Here is a 23,722-nt window from a genome sequence, read left to right as displayed (position 1 = left end):
TTTGTGTGATATGTATTTTTGAGGACTGAAAACAACATTATGATAAGGTGCACTTTCTTTGCCATCTAAACTTATCACTCTTTCCTTTCTTATTAACTTAACCAAAGAGTACTTACATATCACCTTTTCACCCTCTAAAAAAAAAATATCACCTTTTCACATCTAAACTAAAAGGAATGCTGCTCCACAAGGCCGGTCCTTTAAATTTAGATGTCTTAGACGAATCATGAAATGTTGTCCATATAAGTGATTAATTTTGACTTTGTAATGCCTCTATAACTGTTTTAGTAAATATTTTACATAATTTAAATAATATAAAATTCTCCTTTAAGATATATAATAATAATAATAATAATAATAATAATAATAATAATAATAATAAAATTTTAGTGCCTCTAAAAATATGGTGCCCTAGATTGTCGCCCCTTGCCCACGCTTAAGGCCATCCTTGTTGCTCCATTTTGACTAAATTTCTCTATCATTCATGTCAATTTTTATTTATATAAAAAGGAAAGAGGGAGTATTATTTGGAGCAACAAGATTTTATTAGAAAAAGAAAGAAAAATATCTCAGTGTGTGTCAGCCGCCATCCAGTCAAACCCACACCCTCTGACCCAAAATTAAATGTCTTTTTTTAAAGTAAACAAAAATACACAACTTCTTCATTTTACCTTCTTAGAAGTATCCTCTCATCCTTTATTATATCACCTCCTAAACACATACTCATCTTCTTCTTCTCCTTCATTTCATCACCCTCCTCCTTCTTCACCCTTCTCTCATTCCTTTTTCACCTTAACAAACCAACCCTTCAATTTATTGATTTTTTCACAATCTTCATATTTTTTGTTGATAAAGCAAAACATCATTTTTTTTAATCTCAACTTCATCACCATTCAATGACCTCCTCTTTCTTCTCTGACCTCCTTAATTCTCCAACCGACCAAAACCTTAAAGACACCGAAAGATCTCATCATCAAGTGTTGTCGGATCAAAACAGGTCGGGTTTACCCCCCAAATTCAAGTCTACACCTCCTCCATCTCTTCCTATTTCTCCTACACCTCTCTTTTCTCCTTCTTCTTACTTTTCTATACCTCCTGGCTTTTCTCTTTCTGAGCTTCTTGACTCTCCTGTTCTCCTTAACTCTTCTCATGTAAGTCTCATAACAAATTCAACTTCTTGTTACAAAAATTATTCATCAAATCACCAAATTGATCACCTTAATTATACTTTATAGTTGACTTCATAATTCTCACTATCTTTTGTATTAATTATTGTTTTTGTGATTGTTGTTTGTTGAGTATATGAGATACTTTGTGTTGTTTTGCCATATCGATTTAATTCTTGTATATGGTTGGTGTAAATATTTTTTTACACCTAAAAATGAATCATAATTGTTAGATCATTATATGAACATTTAATTTTAATCATGGTTATTTTTAAAGTCACATATATGTGTGGTTGTGATTTGTTTAAAGTGGAAATAAAATTGATAGAAACCATATATGAAAATCAAACTCATATTATATACTCTTTTTTATATTTATGTCTATGTGATTCTAGTTGGTTGCATATATATAATATAATTTTTTTTTTTAATTCAGATTCTTCCATCTCCAACTACTGGATCATTTGCTAATAATCAAGGCTTCAATTGGAAGAATAATTATGAGGAAAAGCAAGAGAATGTCAAGGCAGAAGAGGAAACCATCTCATCAAGTTTCTCCTTCCAAGCTCAACCAGCTGGGTTTCAATCTTCAACCACCACGGTTCAAAATGTATGTAACCAATTTAAATTCACAAGACTCATTTATAACATTTGTGCATATACTAAAAAAATACTCGAATTACCGACAAAAATTAAAGACGGAAAAAAGTGATTAATCTCTAATTCTTACATCTTTAAAATTTAGCGACATAATTAGAGACGAAATTCATGTTTTTCGGTCGTTAGAAGTATATGTATTTTTCTTTTCATTTGGATAAATAGTTTAAATTCAATTTTTTGACATATGTTTCAAACTTTCATGTATACCAACAGGGATGGAACATGGTGAAAACTGAAAACTCTTCTTCAATGCAAAGTTTCCCACCAGAGAGTAATTCTACTAGTGAACAAAACAACAAGAGTGGTTCACAATCAAATTACAACAATTATCAATCACAGCCACAAGTTCAAATCCTTAGTAGAAGATCAGATGATGGATACAATTGGAGAAAATATGGACAAAAACAAGTGAAAGGAAGTGAAAATCCAAGAAGCTATTACAAATGCACATACCCTAATTGTCCAACAAAGAAAAAAGTTGAGAGGGGTTTAGATGGACAAATTACTGAGATTGTTTACAAAGGTAGTCATAATCATCCTAAGCCTGTGGCTAACAAGAGGAACACAAACTCGATGTCTTCATCGTCGTCGTCACTGGCAAATCCTCCTCCTTCAAATCATTTTGGAAATGAAATTCAAATGGATTTGGTTGCTACACCGGAGAATTCATCGATATCGATTGGTGATGATGAATTTGAGCAGACTTCTCATAAATCTGGTGGAGATCATGATCAGTTTTGTGAAGATGAACCTGATTCCAAAAAATGGTGAATTTTTCCTCTCTTTTTTTTAGTAAAAAAAATTAGTGTGACACTTATATCATTTTATCATATCACATAAAATGGAAACTTTAATTGTAATACTTTGTTGCACATACCTCAAAAAGATTTATATTGTGGACCACATTTCAAATCCATGAATGTGATCACTTTATATGTAGTTACTTTTTTTTTTCATAATCATTTTGAATTAATTTTGTTAATATTGCAGGAGAATAGAAGGTGAAAATGAGGGGATATCATTAGGAGTTGGAAATAGAACAGTGAGGGAACCTAGAGTTGTGGTTCAAACAACAAGTGACATTGATATTCTAGATGATGGATACAGATGGAGGAAATATGGGCAGAAAGTAGTAAAGGGAAATCCAAATCCAAGGTAATTAAAAAGCACTCTTTTGATATTTTCCTTTGACTATTAAATCATGTCCAACTTTTTAAAAGTTGTTGTTCTTTTTACTTTTAAGAATTTTAGTATGAGAATTCCATCATAGAGTTCGTTGACTCCTTTTCTTTATGCTTTTGAAGTTTGAGATAATGCTACTGCTAATACTCTCAAAAATTGCTATTATGCTAATACTATATTAGTAGGCAATCATAACGCCCTCAATTAACTGCTTAAATGTGGAGTATATATGGTATACAAAACTCCTTCTTTTCATTTTTAAGCGTCGTTGTTGACACTTTACACATGCTAATGAACAACTTTGACTGCTAATATCTGTAATTATATGTCGCCAAATTTTTAAAAACTTGATACTTTAGAAATATTTATCGACACAAATTGAACAATAATACTCTAGTAGGTTATATAATAATATTTGTCTTTATATATTATTAAAAAAGTATAATCAAAATAGATTACATAAATAATGCACATAATCAAACGACAAACATTAAAGAGAAATCGAGGGAGTATAAACATATGGGAGTGCTAAAAAGTAATTATTTTTAAACACGATTACCACCATAATGTTACGTGACCCGTGCAGTTTCCGCACAAGTATGTTACTAGTTGGTTAAGAAGATAAAAATAGAAATATTACATTAGAAAATTATGAAAAATGATGAATTTAACTTTTTAAAAGTGAATATTGTTGAATCAAACGTAAATCTACTACTTTTAATTTTCTTAACAAACGTCTTTAATACACTTGTTAGCATAATCCTAAATATAACAAGAAATGCATGATACATGCCATTAATTATGATATATATCCGTATCTTTTAGGTACCTATAATTAATTAGTGCCATCAATTCGGAAAAAAAAAATTAGTGCCATTAATTATGCCTAATTTTAAATTTATTATATGAAGAAAAAAACTCGAATTGCTTAGATATATGGCCTTAATGTAACCAAAAAAAAAAGATATATGGCCTTAAGAAAGTGGATAGAGCCTGGAATATTCATGTTACGCCAGTTTGATATTTATTAAGTCTGAAATTAACCTAAAATGATATTAAAATCTACTATCTATCTCTAATACGGGTTTATCTAAAAAATTGTCTAAGTTTCAATTTAAATTACTAAATACATTGAACAAAACTAAGTGTTTTAGAAGATAAGGTCAAACTTAAAGTCACCCATATACATCTTTTTTTTTTTTCTTTCTTTTTTTTAAAGAATTCATACAAAAATTGTACACATTAAATACATGATCTACTCTATTTTAATATATGTAAAAATTTCAAAGTAAATTTTTGAAAAGCAACGTACCAATGTACCATTATAGATCATGTTTTGGACCACCTATATTTTACCTATCACGTGCAGTTGAATTAGACCAAAAAATCTCAAGACTTTTTGCACAATGTCTAAATATTCTTATTGGTCAAATTTGGCAACCCACATTTCTCTAATGCATGCATGGGATGAAAATGAGACTCAAATATTCTATGCCATGTGATGTCTAAGACTAAAGTGTTTTCCTTTGTGTAATTAATTATTTTTTTGACTAAACATAATATAGGAGTTACTACAAGTGCACAAACCCAGGATGTCCAGTGAGAAAACATGTCGAACGAGCCTCACAAGACCTAAGAGCAGTGATAACAACGTATGAAGGAAAACACAATCATGATGTTCCTGCACCACGTGGAAGTGGAAACCACTCTATCAACAAACCACTACCAATGCAAACAACTATGAACAACACCACTGGTGCCAACAATTCCATCAACAACAACAATGTTTCACTTCATAATGGATTCTTCAACCATGAGATGATGCAGAATAATGGATTCACGGTGGATTCTTACATGAATATGAATCAACAACGTGTTAATAATATTCTTAGAGGTAGAGCCAAAGAGGAGCCTGTAGAAGATGACTCACTTTTTGAATCTTTCCTATCTTGAAGGAATGTTCCTTATTTTATTTATTTTTTGCATAGTTTTTGATGATTGGAACTTTTTAGAAGGTTGGTTTAGGGTTTTATACATACATATACTTATGACTAATAAGATCAACTTCATTTCATTTATTGTATTTTTTTATTGTATATTTTCACACATAAACATGATTTGTATACTATGTATATTCAGCATTTGTTGTAAGTTAAATTAATATGATAGTATGTTTGTAATTTATAATAATTATTATTATTACTACAAATTTTTGAATCAAATTAATTACATGTATATGCCTTATTGATAAAAAATAAATAAAAATTACATGCCTTTTTTAAGGGTGCAAGCCTTTTTACAATGTCATATTTTTCATCTTCTTAATTTAAAGGGTGAAAAATAAAATTGATCATAGATGGTACTTGTATTTACCTGACCGACATAATAGTTTTTTATACAAAAAAGTAATGTATAGCTTTTTGATTGAAAATGAAATTTATGTCATCTAATGGAAATATCGTGTTGAGGAGGTAGTTTGCTGATTGGAGCTTGTATATGTCACTTGTTTCTGTATAATATCTGGTAAATGCAATTAAAAATCAATGATTTCTAGATGATGATAGATTACTTGGTGTGCAAGGCGGTGAAGGTCAACTTTGGTTTTCTATTGTTATTTGGCTAAATGACAAAAATATATAAAGTGAAGAAAAAACTATTTCAATTAATTTAGAATTTATTATGTTTAATTATAATATCTATTTTTTTTATCAAATAACTTAATGATTATAATTTCATTAAGATAAATAAGTGAGAAATTTAGGGGTTTGAACTTTGATCTTTTTACATATACAAACAATGTCATTATCAGGTGATTTATGTTCATGAAGACATAATATCTACTTTTGTTTAATTTCACCAAAAAATTTACTTTTAATCCGTTAATAAGAAATTTATTATACTTTTTTACACACTAAAATATGATATTCACTTTAGAGAAATAGCATCTTTATTTATTATTCTTTCTAATGAATCGGTTATATCGCTATCCAAAGTTATGGCCTGATTTTCCCTTCGTTCATCGAGGGGGGTGGTTTTAGGTCATTTTTTTGACCTAGAATCACCCCTCTACATCTTTTTTCTCTTTTCTTTCAATCTAAATAAGTGGTTTTCACATAGATCAAGTTTCTTCTTTTGTGTTTTTTTGTGATTTTGTCGTCTAAGTGCGGTGTTGTGTTGTTCGTCGTCTTGTGCGGCGTTTGATTTCGCGTCTTGTCGCGGTGTTCGTTTAATTCCTATTGAAAGATCGACATCAGTCAATTACAAATTCAACAAATTATTTGGGCGTCAACGTTGCAGATCCGGAAGCATGTGAATTTCAGTGACTTAGGTTTTATCATATTTTTTGTAGGCATTTTGCCGTTTTATGCTATTAACTTGGGTGCTGCGAGTTTGTTCGCAGATTCACCCTTTACGTTTTTAGCGATGTTTGTATCTGATGTACACTATCAATTTGAATGAATGGATATCGTTTTGTTTTTGTCAACAAAAAAAAAAGTTATGGCCTGATGGGGTCAAGCAATATCTGTAAGATGTCTGCCCCTCGTCCAGATTCATTGCACAGTGTGAATGCAAGATGGGTGTTCCTACTATGGAGGCTATGAGCTGTAGCCCTTGCCGTGCAACTATGAATATGATAGATATTTTATTACTGTTTATCATACATAACTATTGGAACACACTAAAATGACGGAATAGGACGGTGTGCCACATAACTATTGGAACACACTAAAATGACGGAATAAGACGGTGTGTCAGATCTTGGTCGTTCAATCTTCAATCAACGGTTGATATCATTTAACTATGTAAAATCGATGATTTTAAAATTTAGATTGTCTGATCGTAAATTAATGATTGAGGTTAATTACAACGTGCAACTACGTGATGCCGGATCAATCAAAAGAAAATTTAAGAGATGCTGAAAATTAACAAACACATTGTAACCAATGTGGATACTTTAGGAAGACCCATGTTATCCTAGTATGACGAAGAGATTCCTAGGGGAAACCTCAACTTTCAATTCCCACTACTAATGACAAACTTTGAGGTTCGAAAAGTCTTTGTAGATCTAGATAAGCAGGTAGTTCGTGAGATATGCAATCACAATTACTCCACATTTTGCAAATGTCCAATAAAAATATTTTCGTTACCACGTCTGATGGACCACCCACATATTAATTAGGTACGAGTAATTACACATGTGAGAGTGGCACCATATTTTTAACCAAAACTTTAAAACATTGTTTATGGATCCTCTCATTTATAAAGTGTCAAACCTCCAATTTTCTAAGCAATGTGAGAGTTCTAACTCACACTTGCTATACAACAATCTCCCCTCAAATGTGAGTCCATCAATTAATCATACACACCGCAAGCGAAAGCTCTTCATCCGCACACACTTGCTTGTCGTTTCCCTCAATGAGACGCATCACCTGAATATATACCTTGCCATAAAGACTTTTGATACAAGGAATCAACCAGGCTCTTGGTTGAATCTCAATTCTGAAATCCAACAATTGAGGGGAGCCTGAGGGACCTCCCAGGCAAGAGCAACCAAACAATTGAGAAAAACACCTCACTTTTACCCAAAACCTCAAGACATTAGGTTTATGGATCCTCACACTTATGAAATGTCCATCCTCCACTTTTCTAAACAAGCGAGGCTTCTAATTCACACTTGCTACACAACAAAACTAATATTGTACAAAAAATGAAACTTGCAAGGTTTCGACGTACAGGTCCACCAACAAAACTTGGGAGTATGTCAAACTCAAGGTTCCCTTTGAAGAATGAGACTCTAGGAGGTCTGTGAAAGTGCAATTCGTTGTGTTCGACTGCATAGCTATCATGTATCATCAAAAGACTCACACTAACACAATTAGGAGACTTTTCTTCAACATTGCGCCTCAAGATGAAATATCATCTCATTTCGAGTATCATGGCGATCCTTCACGCTAACATCGAAGCTGCAAGATTGTAGCTTTGTCAATTGATTGTATGTTGATGTTTCTCCTTGTTTTAGATATTGACTATGTGTTGTTCCCGAAGTGAAAATGAGAAACCTATCAAGATTGCATAATTATGCATGGTATTAAAGTGAGAAACTTTAAGAGAAACGTTAATTTTACTATAGGCTTTAACAAAACAAATTTCTTCTCCAATTGCAAATTTCATTATGATTTGTTGTTAGATTTGAATTTTCCTTTGAGTCAAACTTACAAGAGTGATCTATAGTTGACCTAATGACTATTAAAGTGATTTTAACTATATATACGGGTGCTTTGTTCCTTGATAACATCTTCGGGGGCCATCATGTACAAATTTCTTCCAACTTCCCTTTTCGAGTAGTCTTGAATAACACTTTGATTTTTGATGTTGATATTGTTGAGAATTCGTTGAATTTCTTAATGATCAAGTTTGGTTGATGTTGGATTGTTACGCGACTGTGGCAGAGCCACTCATGGCCCAGGGTGGGTGGCCCACCCCAAACCCTAAAAAAATAATTTTTAATAGGTATATATACAAAAATTATAGTATGATGTTATATTATATATTTTATATTGCGCTAGAAATAACAAACTTGCAGCATGTTCCAGTGGTTAGGCAATGGTTTTGGCTGCTTGTTGTGCCACTTTTTTAATTTTTTACGATTTTTTTTTTAAAATAAATTAAAAAGACCATCAAGGTCCGAACCGGTGCACTTTAAAAATTCTTTTCCACCAAGGTAACAACCTTTCATATGTTCATCTTGCTTTTAATAATATATATTAACAAAGAACAATTGGTTTTACAATAAAAATTAATAGCCACTAAATTAACTAATAAAAAATATAAATTTACATTACAAAAATTGACCCACCCTGAAAATTATTTTTAGCTCCGCCGCTACGCGATTCATCCTTGTGTCTCACCTATGTGGTGGTTTTGACTCTAATGAATGTTGTTGGGGCATAGTTGTCCAGTTGACTCTTGTGTTCTAGTAATGTTGATATTAGAGTAGCCATGATGAGAAAATAAGATAGAAATGAAATTTTGGGGACCTTAAAATTTAATCCCCATGCTATGTTACCTTGAGGTAACCCCAACTACCACTTTGTAGATCTTATTTTCTCGTTAGTTAGTAAGAGTAGCCAAACCTTGTTTTCTCTTGCATAGCAACTTGACACACACTTCTAGTACACATCATAGTTCATCCAAATAACAAGTAAAATTTTGACAAATAAGATAGATGGTAATTAATCCATACCTTTCCTCTAGAAGAGTTTCGAATGGACCTAGTCCCACATTTTATACTCGATATAATCCATACCTCGCTAAAGAACTTATTTAAACCTAGATAGAAATTACGTAGAACATGTAATAATGCCTCAGCTCATGCGACTTATAATACACCATAAATCACGCATTCTTAAAATTTATTTGGAAACTCTAAACATTAGAATTTGGGAAAATATATGTATAACGAAAGTTTTTCCCAAAATCATCCCGAGAAGTGTTAATTAGCTACACATGTACTACCACCTGCATGAATGCCGCAAAAACAGGAGTTAAAGTGTGAGCAAAATTGTGTTAAAATACACCTTTGTGGGATTCTCGTAGAATTTTCCTTCGCTTGATATAGCATCCCTCTTAGAATTTATATATGTAAACCATACATTGAGCCCTTCCCGAAATCTTTACCTCCAACAAGTAAAAAGCAAATATGAAAATAAAAATTGTTATACATTGAATTGAGAGTGATGAAAGTAGTATTAGTTAGATTGTTTAATTGGGGAAAAAACAATTAATGCTATATTGATAATTGAAATAGGTAAGTTTTTTGGGATTTTTTTTACTAATTGGTCAATGTTTTTTTGGGATGGAGGTAATATTATGTTTTAACTTGGTTGAGTTAAGTGGTAAAGCATTAAAGGATTCAAGACAAATATATGTTGATTACCCGTTATGTTTTAACTTATTGGTTTAGGTTTAAGTCATTGTGTTATTCACGCTTAGTGACATATATGTTCATTATCCGTTATGTCAAGGTATACGATCTCTAATCTCAAACATCTCACTCTCATTTTTCTTTTACTAACTTGAATGTCAAAGTGTTTGTAGGTATCACCTTCCACCATCAACTCAACTCAACGGAACGCGCAGTTCATCCAAGTTTCTCAATCTAAACAAATCAAAATATTTTCACAATCTTTAACTCATTTTCTATTAAACACCCCTCAAAAACATTTTCTTGTCCAAATTCTTTTCTTTAGTAAAATAAATTTAGATTAAGAGAAACACACCCTTATGCGATATCAAAAAGAACCATTAACTTCATTGAACATTTACAATGACATGCACATATATAACCTACCAATTATGAAATTTCAAATTAGAATCCATATCATAACTAATGTGAATAGAATGTCTAAACATATGTACCAAAGTTTCTATTAACTTGATGCCTTGTTTGTTATGGAAGAAAACAAATAAAAACCGTGGACCCAAAAATCAACCCTTAGAAAGAAAAAGAAAAAAAACGGCTCTATAATGGCATTTTTGTTATTCCACAACAACTGAATGGCACTTTTGCTAATTAACTCTCACTACATAGCAAAATCCTCTTCATTCCACCCTCATTCCCGCAAAGCAAATCACACGAATTCCCAATTTTACCCTTCAATCCAAACCTAATTTTCAAACCTTACCCAGAAAATTTCTTTCTTTCTTCTCCTTCGTTTCTTGTTAATCAATCCATGGAACCCTCCATGGCAAAACACGGCTTCCTTCGCAACATTCTTGTCCGAATATTCTCCGTCGCTGTTCTCATCTTCGCTGTTCGATTCGCTATCATCGTCACCGTCCGCGGCGGATCATGCAACTCCTCTGATTTCTGTTTCTTCTCCGAAAATCTCAACCTCACCGCCCCCTCTCATCTCTCCACCTCCGGAGATCCATTCTCCGGCAAGAATTGGCGCCGCTCCGTTGAACACTACGCCTCTATTTTTCAGGATCTCATCGGAGAAGGCTCTCTTTTGCCGAATTCTAAAGCTCTCTGCATTGACACTCCCACCGGAGAAGCTGTTTTAGCGTTGATGGAAATCGGCGTTGTGGACTCCGTCGGAATCTTCAAGAAACCGTCACCGCCGTTGATTATTCAAGGAGAAAGCCGGAAACATCCATTTCCCGGTGACTCCTTCGATTTTGAATTCTCCGGTAACGGCCGTTTGGATGAATCCGTTAAACCGGGGGAATTCGCCGGGGAGATATGCAGAACTCTCCGTCCCGGAGGATTCTTGGCGGTTCACACGACGGCGAGAGATTCATACAGCTTCAACTCCTTTCTTGAATTATTCAATTGCTGTGAATTGATCAGAACAAGAGAAATCAACGGTGTTGATTCATCAACAATTCTTGAAATTTTGATGAAAAAGAAAATTCAAAAATTCAAAACCCTAGATATTGCCCTAGATTTTGAAGATTCACCCTCAAATGGCAAGTCAGTGAATAAGTGCTTAATTCCAGGGTACAAACGTGAAATAGTGAAAAATGCAGAATCATTGATTCTAGAAGAGCCATTGAAACCATGGATTGCATTGAAGAGAAACTTGAAGAATGTAAAGTACTTAACTTCAATGGTTGATATAAGTTTCAAAAGCAATTATGTTTATGTTGATATTGGAGCAAGAAGCTATGGTTCAAGCATTGGAAGCTGGTTCAAAAAACAATACCCAAAGCAGAATAAAACATTTGAGGTTTATGCAATTGAAGCAGATAAAGCATTTCATCAAGAGTATAGAACAAAAAAAGGTGTAAATTTGTTACCCTATGCAGCATGGGTAAGGAATGAGACATTGTTCTTTGAGATAACAAGAGACCCAAGTAAGAAAATGATGATGAAAGGTAGAGGAATGGGTAGGATTAATCCTGTGCAAACAAGTGCAAGTCATATGGGTGATAAGGATAAGATTCTAGGGTTTGATTTTGCTGAATGGTTGAAAAGTGTTGTAACAAGTAAGGATTTTGTGGTTGTGAAAATGGATGTTGAAGGTACTGAGTTTCATTTGATACCTAGGTTGATTCAAACTGGGGCTATTTGTTTGATTGATGAGCTTTTTCTTGAGTGTCATTATAATAGGTGGCAAAGATGTTGTCCTGGTGAAAGAAGTGCTAAGTTTGAGAAAACATATTCTCAGTGTTTGGATTTGTTTACTTCACTTAGGAATATTGGTGTTCTTGTTCATCAATGGTTGTGATAATCCATAGTACAAACTTGTTTGTATTTTTGTTTTCTTTATGTTTTGCTTACATTTTTAGTATAGGGATTTTTTAAGATTAGATTGATTCTTTTGTAGATTCATTTTTGGTCAATTGTTATTATAAATGTAAATGAAGAGATTAATGAATGAAAGATTTTGTTTATTCTATATTTGTGTTACTGTAAAAGCATTTCCTTGTCAGGGTTTGAAAAGATGTTTATTCTATAATTTTGCTGGAGCTGGCTTACTGAATTTTTGCAGCATACATTTTACACTTGTATTAATTAAAATTGTCACAATGGTCATTGATAAGTGAGTAGAGACTTTGACCATATTGCATTAGGAATGATGCTATATATACATACATATTCAGATAGTGCTCCCTTGTTGATTATAGAACTACAAAGGATTGGCAAATATATAGTACTATATAGTTAAGAACTCATTGGTGAGAGGATAAACACATAGATAGTACTATGTAGTTGACAAAGTTACATGTTTTGTTTACACAAATTCTTTACCAAACTGAAGGGAAATATGGTAATAGCTAAAAGAATTATATACCAACTCAATGTTAAAATGTCCCCAAACAATTGACAAAATAACATTAACTATGAGGCCTACGATGTTAACAAATTCTTATTTTCTGTATTTGGTGCGGCTAAAATGTCTGTATTTTTTATTCAATATTGCTAAATTTGAGGTTAGAACTCTAAACAATTGACAAAATTAAGGAGAAAATTCATTTAATGTTAAGATAGTCCAAATAATAAGATGGTTTCTCTTTGGAAATAAAAAAAAAAATTAGACGTATAACTAGAATTGATTGAAAAATTTCGTGGGGGGGGGGGGGGGGGGGGGATTTTGCTATCATTTAACATATTTCACTAACTAAATTTTCCAATCAATTCTAGTTGTTGACTAAGCCTGATAATTTAGTCCATTGAAATAGTTTCTTTTATATAATTTCATATCAGATTTATTTATTCAAAAAAATAAATTACTATTTATTATTTATGTTAAAATAATCACAATTAAACTTTTCTAAAAAAAAATCATAATTATATTTTTTGGTGAATAAAAAATCATAATTATTTGTTAAGCTTACAAGTGACATTTGATTTTATTTAAATAATTATTTTTGAACAAGTCAAAATGAGATATATTACTATAAAACAGAGATGGTTCACCCCACACAAGGCATGCCGGAAGTGAAGCACCCAAATAAAGCTACAATGTCATTGGTGTTGTAATGAAGAAAGCACCATCAAAACAAAAACCAAAAGGGCTTACATAACAACACTCATACAAAGAAGTGGGTGATGCCAGCAATCAAAATAACAGTAAATGAATGAAACCTGATTTGTTTTCAACCACAGGAAGGAATTCAGCTTTACTTTGTCAAGAAGGACGTAAGGATCGGAAGCTGGATTATTAAATACATGGTTGTTTCTTTCCTTCCATATTACCTAAACACAAGCTAGCCAAATAACCTTAAAAAAAGAATGAGAAAAAAAAAAAGAATGAGAAAAACGCGGCATGCCCACCATACCAGTAAACTGAACAAAATGATCACGAAGCACCAGAGGAAATAAAAGATATACCATGCCATTGCTGCACTAGAAGCCAAATATCACAAAAAATGGCGCATCCAAGAAGAAGGTGTTCCGCCGTCTCAGGATTTCCGCAACCTCCAACACACAAATTAGCAAATAATTGAAGAACTCGACGTCGCACCAAGTTGTCTTTGGTAGGAAGTCTATTGCGCAGGAGCCGCCACGCAACCAGAGACACTTTGGAAGGTACTTGCTTGTGCCACACATCATCAACTAGGCCCCTCTCCAATGGATCCACTGGAGCGGTTAGAAAATGGTAAGTCTCGCACACCGAATAACCATGAATAGGATCCAACAACTACTTCCATCTATCATGAATATTATAGATTTTATTTAAATATAATATATATATATATATATATATATATATATATATATATATATTGCATTGATTTTTTTTTTGAACAAAATATATTTTGCATTGATTAGTGAACCAAATTTAGAAATGACATGAAATAGTTTTTATTTTTATATTTTTGCGAGACTTGAAAAATTAGTTGTTAGTTACTTTTTTTTTTATTTTATCCTTAATTCTCATTAATACTATTGTATCGATAAAATATGTCTCAGAATTGTCAAATTCACGTGGTTTCTAACTAAGCACATTAATCTAAGGTGAGGATGGGGGCCGATTGTGTCTTGGGGGAAGAGGTGGATTTGTCTGGTGGTGAATTAAATAATATTAGAGAGGGAGTTTCTTCAAAAGAAACATTAGAAAGGGTGCTGGATTGGTAGATGGAGGTTGGTTGCTAGACAATATTGGTTGAAAGATGGATGATGGGTCCTCTACTCTGTTTTGGAGATATCCATGGTTTGATGGATTTTCTTTTAATGTTAGTTCAAGTAGGTTGTATGAATTAGCGGAGAACAAAATGGTGACTATAGTTGAGATGTACGATTTGGGTTGGGGAGTGAATGGTGAGGCGTGAAAGTGGTGTAGGTTGTTTGCTTGGGAGGAGGAGTTATTGGGGGACTGTGTTGAGCATTTAATCTCAATTGTTTTGCAGGTGATGGTGGAGGATAAATGAGTTTGGAAATTATATACATCTCATTGTGATACAGTGGAAGCCAATATTTATCTGTGTAACACTCATCTTTTGTGGATAAAGGTTCATCTGCTTAAAATTTTCTATTTTTGCATGGCGTTTGATTCTTAATCGTGTTCCGACAAAGGATAATTTGGTCAGGAGACGAATTCTTGCTCTTAACTATCAAAGTTGTTCAGCGAATTGTGGCATGAATGATGACAAAGATCACTTATTATTTATTAAATGTGATTTTTTTTTTGTAGATTTTTGACTATTATATCTAGGTGGCTTGGATTCTCAACGACATCACATGGAAACTTATTGGATCAACTATTTCAATTTAGAGGGTTAGGGGGATTTTTGAAAAATGTTCGTTTCTCCCTTAATAATATTTGACTTTCTGTGGTTTGGGTCGTCTGGAAAGAGCGCAATAGACGCATTTTTCAACACAAGAAGGAGCACATGCAAGCGTTAATTGAAAGGGTTAAGCTTCAATCTTTTTGGTGGTTGAAGTCGAAATATATTACTTTCGATTTTGATTGCCACTTTTGGAATCTTAATCTTATTTCTTGCTTAACTGCTGGAATTTAGCCTGTTTTCTTTTTTCCATTTATGTACAAACTTTTTGTGTTGTAACTCTACTTTTTAATAAGTCGTTTACGATAGATCTTGTGCTGGTAGGACTTATTTTGGATTTTAATATATATCTCATTTTGAACTTAAAAAAAAACACATTAATTTAATCCGCTGAACTGAAGTATTTTAATATAATTTATTATAATATTAATTAATTCAGAAATCTAAAAAATAAATTATAATTAATTGTTTATGTAAAATAATCACAATTACAATTTTATTAAGAATGACATGAAGTTTTTTTTTTAATAAGGACATGAAGTGTTATTTGGAAAATAATTTAAATTAAGGCTTAAATATGAATTTCGTCCCTGTAATATAAGCGTGTTTTGATTTTCGTCCCTGTAAAAAAAAAAGTTTGAATTACGTCCCTGTAAAATTTTTTTTGTTTGAAAATGGTCCCTGGGCCCACTGTAGCGTTGATGTGGCATGGCATTCGCCACGTGGCAGTTGCTGACTGTGCAACTTTTGCCACGTGGCACTGACGTGGCGTGCCACATAATATTAAATTTTACAAAATATTTTAAAAATTCTGAAAATTGTTTTTAAAATTAAAAAATATGAAAATAATTTTAAAAGTCATAAAAAATTACCGAAAAAATTCTGAAAATTATAAAAAATTTCCGAAAAATCTGAAAATAAATTTAAAAATCATAAAAAATTTCAAAAAAAATCTGAAAATTATAAAAATTATAAAAATTTTCCAAAAAATCTGAAAATAAATTTAAAAATCATAAAAAAATTCCGAAAAATCTGAAAATAAATTTAAAAATAATAAAAAGATTTCAAAAATTTTAAAATTTATAATTTTTAATTTCGAAAACTTAAAAATTTTAAAATCGAAAATTTATAATTTTTTTAAAAAAATTGAAAATTTTCGGGATTTTTCAGATTTTAAAATTTTTGAAAATTTCGAAAATTAATTTTCGAAGAATGTGAAAAAAAATTCTGAAAAATTTTAAAAAATGTGAAAATTTTCGAAGAATGTTGTAGCTAAGAATTAATTTTTTTTCCGAAAAATTTTTAAAAATTAAAAATTCCGCAAAAAATAAATTATAAATTTTCGAAATTTTTTTAAATTTTCAAAAAAAAATTTAAAAATTATAATTTTTTTCCGAAATATTAAAATAAATTTTTTTTCTAAAATATTAAAATAAATTTTTTCTGAAATTATGAAATATATTTTCTATTTTTTTCTGTAATTAATATATATATTCTGAAATTTTTCGAAAAAACTGAATATAATATATTAATTTCAGAATATATATTATATTTTTCTGAAATTATGTTTTTCGAAAAAAATTTAATATATAATTTTCAAATTAAAAAATCTATTTTTCGAAATTTTTTTATGATTTTTAAATTTATTTTCAGATTTTTCGGAAATTTTTTATAATTTTTAGATTTTTTTCAAAAATTTTTATGATTTTTAAATTTATTTTGGGATTTTTCAGAATTTTGTTTTATTATTTTTAGATTTTTTATGATTTTTAAATTTATTTTCAGATTTTTTTAAATTTAAATAAATTATTTTCAGAATTTTATTTTTATTTTTTATTTTTTAATTATGTGGCACGCCACGTCAGCGCCACGTGGCAAAAGTTGCACAGTCAGCAACTGCCACGTGGCCAAACCCTTGCCAACTCAGCTGAACAGTGGGCCCAGGGACCATTTTCAAACAAAAAAAATTTTACAGGGACGTAATTCAAACTTTTTTTTTTACAGGGACGAAAATCAAAATGCGCCTATATTACAGGGACGAAAATCATATTTAAGCCTTAAATTAATATTAATAATATCCACTTTTATAATTATAACTATTTCCTTTTTTATAGAATATGTCTCAGTTATATGAATGATATGATTGTGACGAAGTAAATTAAGTTGGTTCAATGAACTTTTTTTTAAAGGATTATTATGATTATAACTATTTCCTTTTTTATAATTATAACTATTCTCTTTTATAAAAGTTGGTTCAATGAACTTTTTTTTAAAGGATTATTATGATTATAACTATTAAAAGTTGGTTCAATGAACCTTTTTTTAAAGGATTATTATGATTATAACTATTTCCTTTTATAATTATAACTATTTCCTTTTTTATAGAATATGTCTCAGTTATATGAATGATATGATTGTGACTAAGTAAATTAAGTTAACTCTTTTGTCAAAAAAAGAAAGTAAATTAAGTTGGTTCAATGAACCTTTTTTTTTTAAAGGATTATTATTATTATAACTATTTCCTTTTTTATATTTATAACTATTTCCTTTTATAATTATAACTATTTCCTTTTTTATAGAATATGTCTCGGTTATATGAATGATATGATTGTGACTAAGTACATTAAGTTGGTTTGCACTACCAAAAAAAAACATTAAGTTGGTTTAATGAATTTTTTATAGGGAAAAAGATACATATCGCGAGAAACTTTATCCTGAGAGTATCCCAACGTGCAAATTTGTATGGGTGGTGGGCCCTGTTAATTTTCATCAGCTCATGTATGTTACTCAAGTGAGAGATCCAACGATTGCAATGCATTCTGGACCATTTCGCTGATTTCTTCTCGGGAGAAATAGCATCTCTCTTTTTTTAAAGGATTATTATGATGGGTTGGTTCAATGAACTAGTATTTTTAATATAATTTATTATAAGATTTATTTATTTAAAAAGCTAACACAATAAATTACAAGAGTGAACCATCAAATTAGTCCCTGAATTTTCACGCGTCGGCCAACTTAGTCCCTCAATTATACGAAATTTCTAATTAGTCCCTGAATTTGTCAAACGTCGATCAAAAAGGTCCCTCCGTCAAAGTGCTCTGTTAGCCATGCTGACATGTCGCCTTGCATGCTGTGTTGTCTTGTACGCGTGGCAAGAAGGAAGCCACGTGTTCAGGGACTAATTTGATTGATTTGGAAAAAGTTCATTTTTCACCTTTCAGTTTATTTTTTCCCTGCGTTTCCCATTTTGCCCCTGCATTACATATTCCTCCTTCTTCACATTTCAGTCTGAACCATCAAACACATCCTTGAACCTACTCCTTCCCGCTAAAAATTTCTCCATTCTCACCCCTCCAAAATCATCATCATCTCCGGCGATTCAGACGTTTTTGAAGTTCCTCTGCTAGACAGTGATTAAAGGTAATGCATTTCCTCTGCTAGACCAGCGATTTTGTGTTCGTTTTGACCCTGTTTATGTCCGTTTTTTCGTTTTTTCGTTTTAAGTTTGGATCATCTTGTTTATTTGGTTTCTGTGATCGTTGATGCTTGCATTGTTCTTTGATTGTGTTTGTTTTGCGTTTTTGAGACAGTTAGTTTCATTATTCGTTTTTAGGGTTTTGGGTTAAGTTGTAAAAATTTGAAAATTTGGTTTTTTTTCTGGTTGGTTACTAAAATTGATGAACATTTAACTTTGTAATGAAGGAAATTACAGGTTGAATAAAACAGTTTCTGAATAGGGTCCGTATTTTAGGGTTTGTGTTTTGTTGTTGTTGTTTTGTTTGTGATTAAAACTAAGCTTGCCGAAATCTGTAGGATGGAAGACCATATCACACTAATACTGCATCATGGTGGTGATTTAGTGCGAAATGAGAATCGGAGGCTGCAATACGTTGGCGGTGAATTCTGTGTATGGGAAAAGATGTATGTCGATGAGTTGTGTTTGTGGGATATTGAGAAGATGGTGAAACGCTGCAGAAGCTACTTCAAGGTATCTAAACTAGGGTACATGAAGCCGTATGAGGGTGTTGCAAATGATCTGAACATCTGCTTGACTCCACTGACAACTGATCAACATCTTTTGGATATGGTGCAAGCTGCAAGGTCTAATGGTAATGAAGTTGAAATATATGCACAACATGTGGTTGATAGTGATGAGGTTGAAATTGTTCCATTAACAACTGAAGAGAGGGAGGAGCTTGAGAGAGCAATGGAAGAATCTCTGAGAAATGGGAAAACACCTGAGGAGGAACCATTTAAAGTTATGGAGGTTGACATACTAACTGCTGAGGAAAGAAATGTGGTGGATTGTTTGGTTGCTAATGTGCAAAATAGGGTTGGTAATGAAGAGGAAAATGTTGATGAAATGCAGGAGAAAAATGCTGATGCTACTGAAGGAAGGGAAGAAGGCAATGTTGGTGCAACACAAGGAATGGAAGAAGACAATATGGTTGGTAATGAAGGAGGAAATGTCACTCAGGCTCAAGAAAGTGAGGCTGAAGAAAGTCAGCCTCAAGAAACAGTCACCCAGCAAGAAACTCAAGTTGAGGAAAATGTCACCAAAGGAACTCAGAAAAAGGTTGGAACAAAAGGAGCTAAAAACAAAGGCAAGGAAAAACAAACTGCTGCACCAAAAAGAAAAAGACCAGTGAGATACTTAAGAGGGACTGGGGTGACCATTAATGATGATGGCCCACTTGTGTTTGATTCTTCTAGTGATGACAGTGATTTTGAGGCAGATTTTGAGGTAGGTAATGCTAGCCAGGTTAACATTGAAATGTCTGAGCCTAATGAAGTATGCAGTGACAATGACAGCTATGTTTCTGAGGAGTTAAGGACTCCAATAAGCACTGATGATGAAGGTGATGGAAATAGGAATATAGTTTATCCTCAATTTAATGAAAATGCTGGATTTGGTGAGGTAAACTTGGAACTTGGAATGGAGTTTCCTACGCTTCAAAAATTTAAGGATGCTGTTAAGGATTACACCATTCACAAGGGGAAAGATATTAAGTGGTTGAAGAATGATAAGGACAGGGCAAGGGCTGAATGCAAGCATGAAACATGCAACTGGGTAATATTCTGTGGGAGGAATAAAAAGAGTAAATGTTTTCAGATAAAAACTTTTGTAAGTAAACATGACTGCCCTACAGATTTTAAGAATAAACAGGCAAATAGGAAATGGGTGGTTAAGATGCTTGAGAAAGTGTTGAGGTATAATCCTGAAATTAAGCATGGACAGATATATGATTTGTTCAAGACTGATTACAAGGTGATATTGGATGACAATATGATCTTTAGGGCAACAAAGGAAGCAAGAGATTTGGTTGAAGGCAGTGAAAGGGAGCAATATGGTTTGTTGTCGGATTATGCCAATGAACTAATGAGGAGTAACCCAAATTCAACTGTGATGATGAATACAACACCAATGCCACAGTCCCCTCCACAATTTAAAAGGTTGTATGTTTGTTTGGATGCATGCAAACAAGGTTTTAAGGCAGGATGTAGACCATTGATTGGGTTAGATGGATGCTTTCTCAAGGGGTATTATGGAGGGCAACTGTTGTCTGCTGTGGGACAAGATGGAAATAACCATATTTATGTCATTGCTTATGCCATTGTGGATGTGGAGAATAAAGATAATTGGAAATGGTTTTTGGAATTACTACATAAAGATCTTGGAAATTATGAGCGTAATGGATGGAACTTCATCTCAGACATGCAAAAGGTATGAATAACCATCTTAGTCTTTTTCTTATTCAAGTTATGTCCCTTTTTTGCATGCATACTGATGTATAGTAATAGCTGAAAATGTTATAGTTTTAGAACTGATGTTATAGTAAGTAAAATAATGCAGGGACTATTTTGATAGTAAGTAAAATAATGCAGGGACTATTTTGATAGTTAGTAATATAATTCAGTGACTATTTTGATAGTAAGTAAAATAATGCAGGGACTATTTTGATAGTAAGTAAAATAATTCAGGGACTATTTTGATGGATATTGATATAATTCAGGGAAACTTGTTTCTGTGATTGTTAAAATTGGCAGGGTTTGATTCCAGCCATGCAAGAAGTGATGCCAGGGGTGCCACATAGATATTGTGTAATGCATCTATGGAGGAACTTCACAAAGCAATGGAAGGAAAAGGAATTGAGAGGAGTGGTATGGGAGTGTGCAAGGGCAACAACTCCCACTCAATTCAACCGCATTATGGAGAGGGTGAAGAGGATTAATGAGAAGGCATGGGAGTATCTTAATAAATGGCCAAAGGAAGCATGGACTAAAGCTTATTTTAGTGAAAATTGCAAGGCAGATAACATAGTGAACAATGCTTGTGAGGTTTTCAATGCAAAGATCTTGAACTATAGAGGGAAACCAATACTCACTTTGGCTGAGGATGTTAGATGCTATGTTATGAGAAAAATAAGTCATAACAAGATGAAACTTGATGGGAGAGCTGGACCACTGTGTCCTTGGCAGCAAAGTAGGCTAGAGAAAGAGAAGCTTGCCAGTCACAATTGGACACCAGTGTGGAGTGGTGATAATCCAAGGCAAAGGTATCAGATAGAAAACAACTACAGAATCAAGGTGGATGTTGATATATTTAAGCAAACTTGCACCTGCAGATTTTGGCAATTAACTGGTAAGTGTTTTATTTTTATAATTTTGTGTTGGTTTGGATTTCAATAGTTGAACATGTTTTATTCTGGTGTTTTGGATTTGAACTGGAACATGTTGGATTTGAATGCAACAGGAATGCCATGTATGCATGCATGTTCAGCCCTTGCATTGAGAGGTTTAAAGCCAGAAGACCATTGTCATGCTTGGTTGACCCTTGGATCTTATAGGGCAACATACAACTACTTCATTCAGCCAGTTAATTCCCAAATATATTGGGAATCAACTCCTTATGACAAACCTGTGCCACCAAAGGTTAAACGGGCTCCAGGAAGACCAAAGAAGGTCAGAAGAAAGGATGGTAATGAGGAACCTGGTTGTGGGAGTCAGATAAAGAAGACCTACAATGACACTCAATGTGGGAGGTGTGGATTGGTTGGTCATAATGCAAGAAGTTGTATGGAGCAAGGTGTTAGTAGAAGACCAAAGGACTGGATTGATGCTGGCAATGTAGATGTTGTGGATGAAAATGCTCGGAATGCTCCTAATGAAGTGCCAGAAAATGTTGTGAGTGAAAATGCTCCTAACTTTGTGCCAGAAAATGTTGTGCCTGGAAATGCTTCATACTCTGTGCCACAAAATGTTGTGCCTGGAAATGCAGAAACTGTAGGAAATGTTGCAAATGCTGGACAGGTATGACTCTTAATTTTTAAGGATCGTTTTGGCAATTAGTATATTAACTGAAGGACTGATATGATTGATTATGTATGCTTTTAGGGACTAATTTGATTGATTTTGCAATTTCAGAGTGTTGCACCAAGGAGGTATGGCCTTAGAGGACCGGTTCCTTCAGCTGATAGGCCTAAGCAAACACCAATGAGGGGTCCTGCACCAGCTCATCAACCTCCTGCTGGCATGATTAGGGTTCCATATCCTACCTATGGTCCACCCGGTTCGACTCAACCTACTAAATTCATGGACTTTATACCAACTCCCGGATTTCCAAAGAAGTGATGCTTCCTGGAGTTTAATTGATGTTTTGGATTTGTGATATTTAGGCTTGTTTGAATTATGCCCCATAGTTGGGTTTCTTTTTGCTTAACTTGCCGTTTAAGACTTATGACTTGTTAATGCCCCAAAATTGGGTTGCTTTTGCCTATGTAATTTCTCAAACTTATGACTTATGACCTATGCCTTTTGCCTATATAATATTTCAGTTTCAATTTGTGTGTTCTTTAATTTCAAGGATCTATTTGATATATGATTAAAAAATTCAGGGACTTATTTGATGGTTTATAATATTACGTAGGGATGTATTTGAAGGTTACATTTCTGAATCATCTTCAACCTCTTTTCATCACCATTAAAGTTGGAGCTTGAAGATGAAGCTCGACTTTAATAACAGTTTTTTCCCATATTCCCATTTAATTAGAATGTAGATTGCATATTGTTTAATTAGGGTTACAATTTTATACAATTGGGGAAGACAGATACGTTGGGGAAGAAAAGAGCTGTTTGGGAAGAAGCCAAAAAAATTTCTGCAAATCAATCAATTTAGTCCTTCAAAATGTTTGTTATTTTCGGCCAAATCAGTCCCTGCCTACGTGGCGTATGACATGTGAGAGGTTAACGGCCACGTCAGCCCGTTAACCCTCCGTTTGGACAGAAGGACGAAATTGATTGACAATTTACAAATTCAGGGACTAATTAGAAATTTCGTATAATTGAGGGACTAAGTTGGCCGACGCGTTAATATTTAGGGACTAAGTTGAGTATTTACTCAAATTACAACTAATTATTTTTAATAAAAATTACAACTAATTGTGTAACATCCCAACTTTATCAATTAGCATCTAGAA

The 23,722-nt window shown here is 32.8% G+C and overlaps 4 protein-coding genes across 4 annotated transcripts; all 4 read left to right on the top strand.

Moving 5' to 3' along the window:
* Positions 1 to 683: 683 nt before the first annotated feature.
* LOC146939209 (putative WRKY transcription factor 26) lies at positions 684 to 5,230 on the top strand. Its single transcript, XM_085752983.1, has 5 exons — positions 684 to 1,151; positions 1,603 to 1,776; positions 2,040 to 2,593; positions 2,817 to 2,981; positions 4,574 to 5,230. The coding sequence occupies exons 1-5, from the start codon at positions 897 to 899 to the stop codon at positions 4,959 to 4,961; spliced, it is 1,536 nt and encodes a 511-aa protein (XP_085609109.1). The 5' UTR covers positions 684 to 896; the 3' UTR covers positions 4,962 to 5,230.
* Positions 5,231 to 10,639: 5,409 nt separating this feature from the next.
* On the top strand, positions 10,640 to 12,412 carry LOC146939208 (uncharacterized). Its single transcript, XM_085757918.1, has one exon. It carries the CDS (start codon positions 10,742 to 10,744, stop codon positions 12,239 to 12,241), a length of 1,500 nt encoding a protein of 499 aa, XP_085614044.1. The 5' UTR covers positions 10,640 to 10,741; the 3' UTR covers positions 12,242 to 12,412.
* Positions 12,413 to 18,214: 5,802 nt separating this feature from the next.
* On the top strand, positions 18,215 to 21,087 carry LOC146939207 (uncharacterized). The gene is made up of 2 exons (XM_085752981.1): positions 18,215 to 18,665; positions 19,059 to 21,087. Exon 2 carries the CDS (start codon positions 19,060 to 19,062, stop codon positions 20,974 to 20,976), a length of 1,917 nt encoding a protein of 638 aa, XP_085609107.1. The 5' UTR covers positions 18,215 to 18,665; position 19,059; the 3' UTR covers positions 20,977 to 21,087.
* Positions 21,088 to 21,186: 99 nt separating this feature from the next.
* On the top strand, positions 21,187 to 23,086 carry LOC146939206 (uncharacterized). Its single transcript, XM_085752982.1, has 3 exons — positions 21,187 to 21,888; positions 22,000 to 22,556; positions 22,671 to 23,086. Exons 1-3 carry the CDS (start codon positions 21,309 to 21,311, stop codon positions 22,875 to 22,877), a joined length of 1,344 nt encoding a protein of 447 aa, XP_085609108.1. The 5' UTR covers positions 21,187 to 21,308; the 3' UTR covers positions 22,878 to 23,086.
* Positions 23,087 to 23,722: the final 636 nt, after the last annotated feature.

The sequence above is a fragment of the Medicago sativa genome, chromosome 3 (assembly GCF_051527215.1).
Source record: "Medicago sativa cultivar Bolivia chromosome 3, Bolivia_mono, whole genome shotgun sequence".
NCBI classification, from domain to species: Eukaryota; Viridiplantae; Streptophyta; class Magnoliopsida; order Fabales; family Fabaceae; genus Medicago; species Medicago sativa.
The sequence above is the reverse complement of the archived record's forward strand: the minus strand, read 5'-3'. Positions and strand labels throughout refer to the sequence as shown.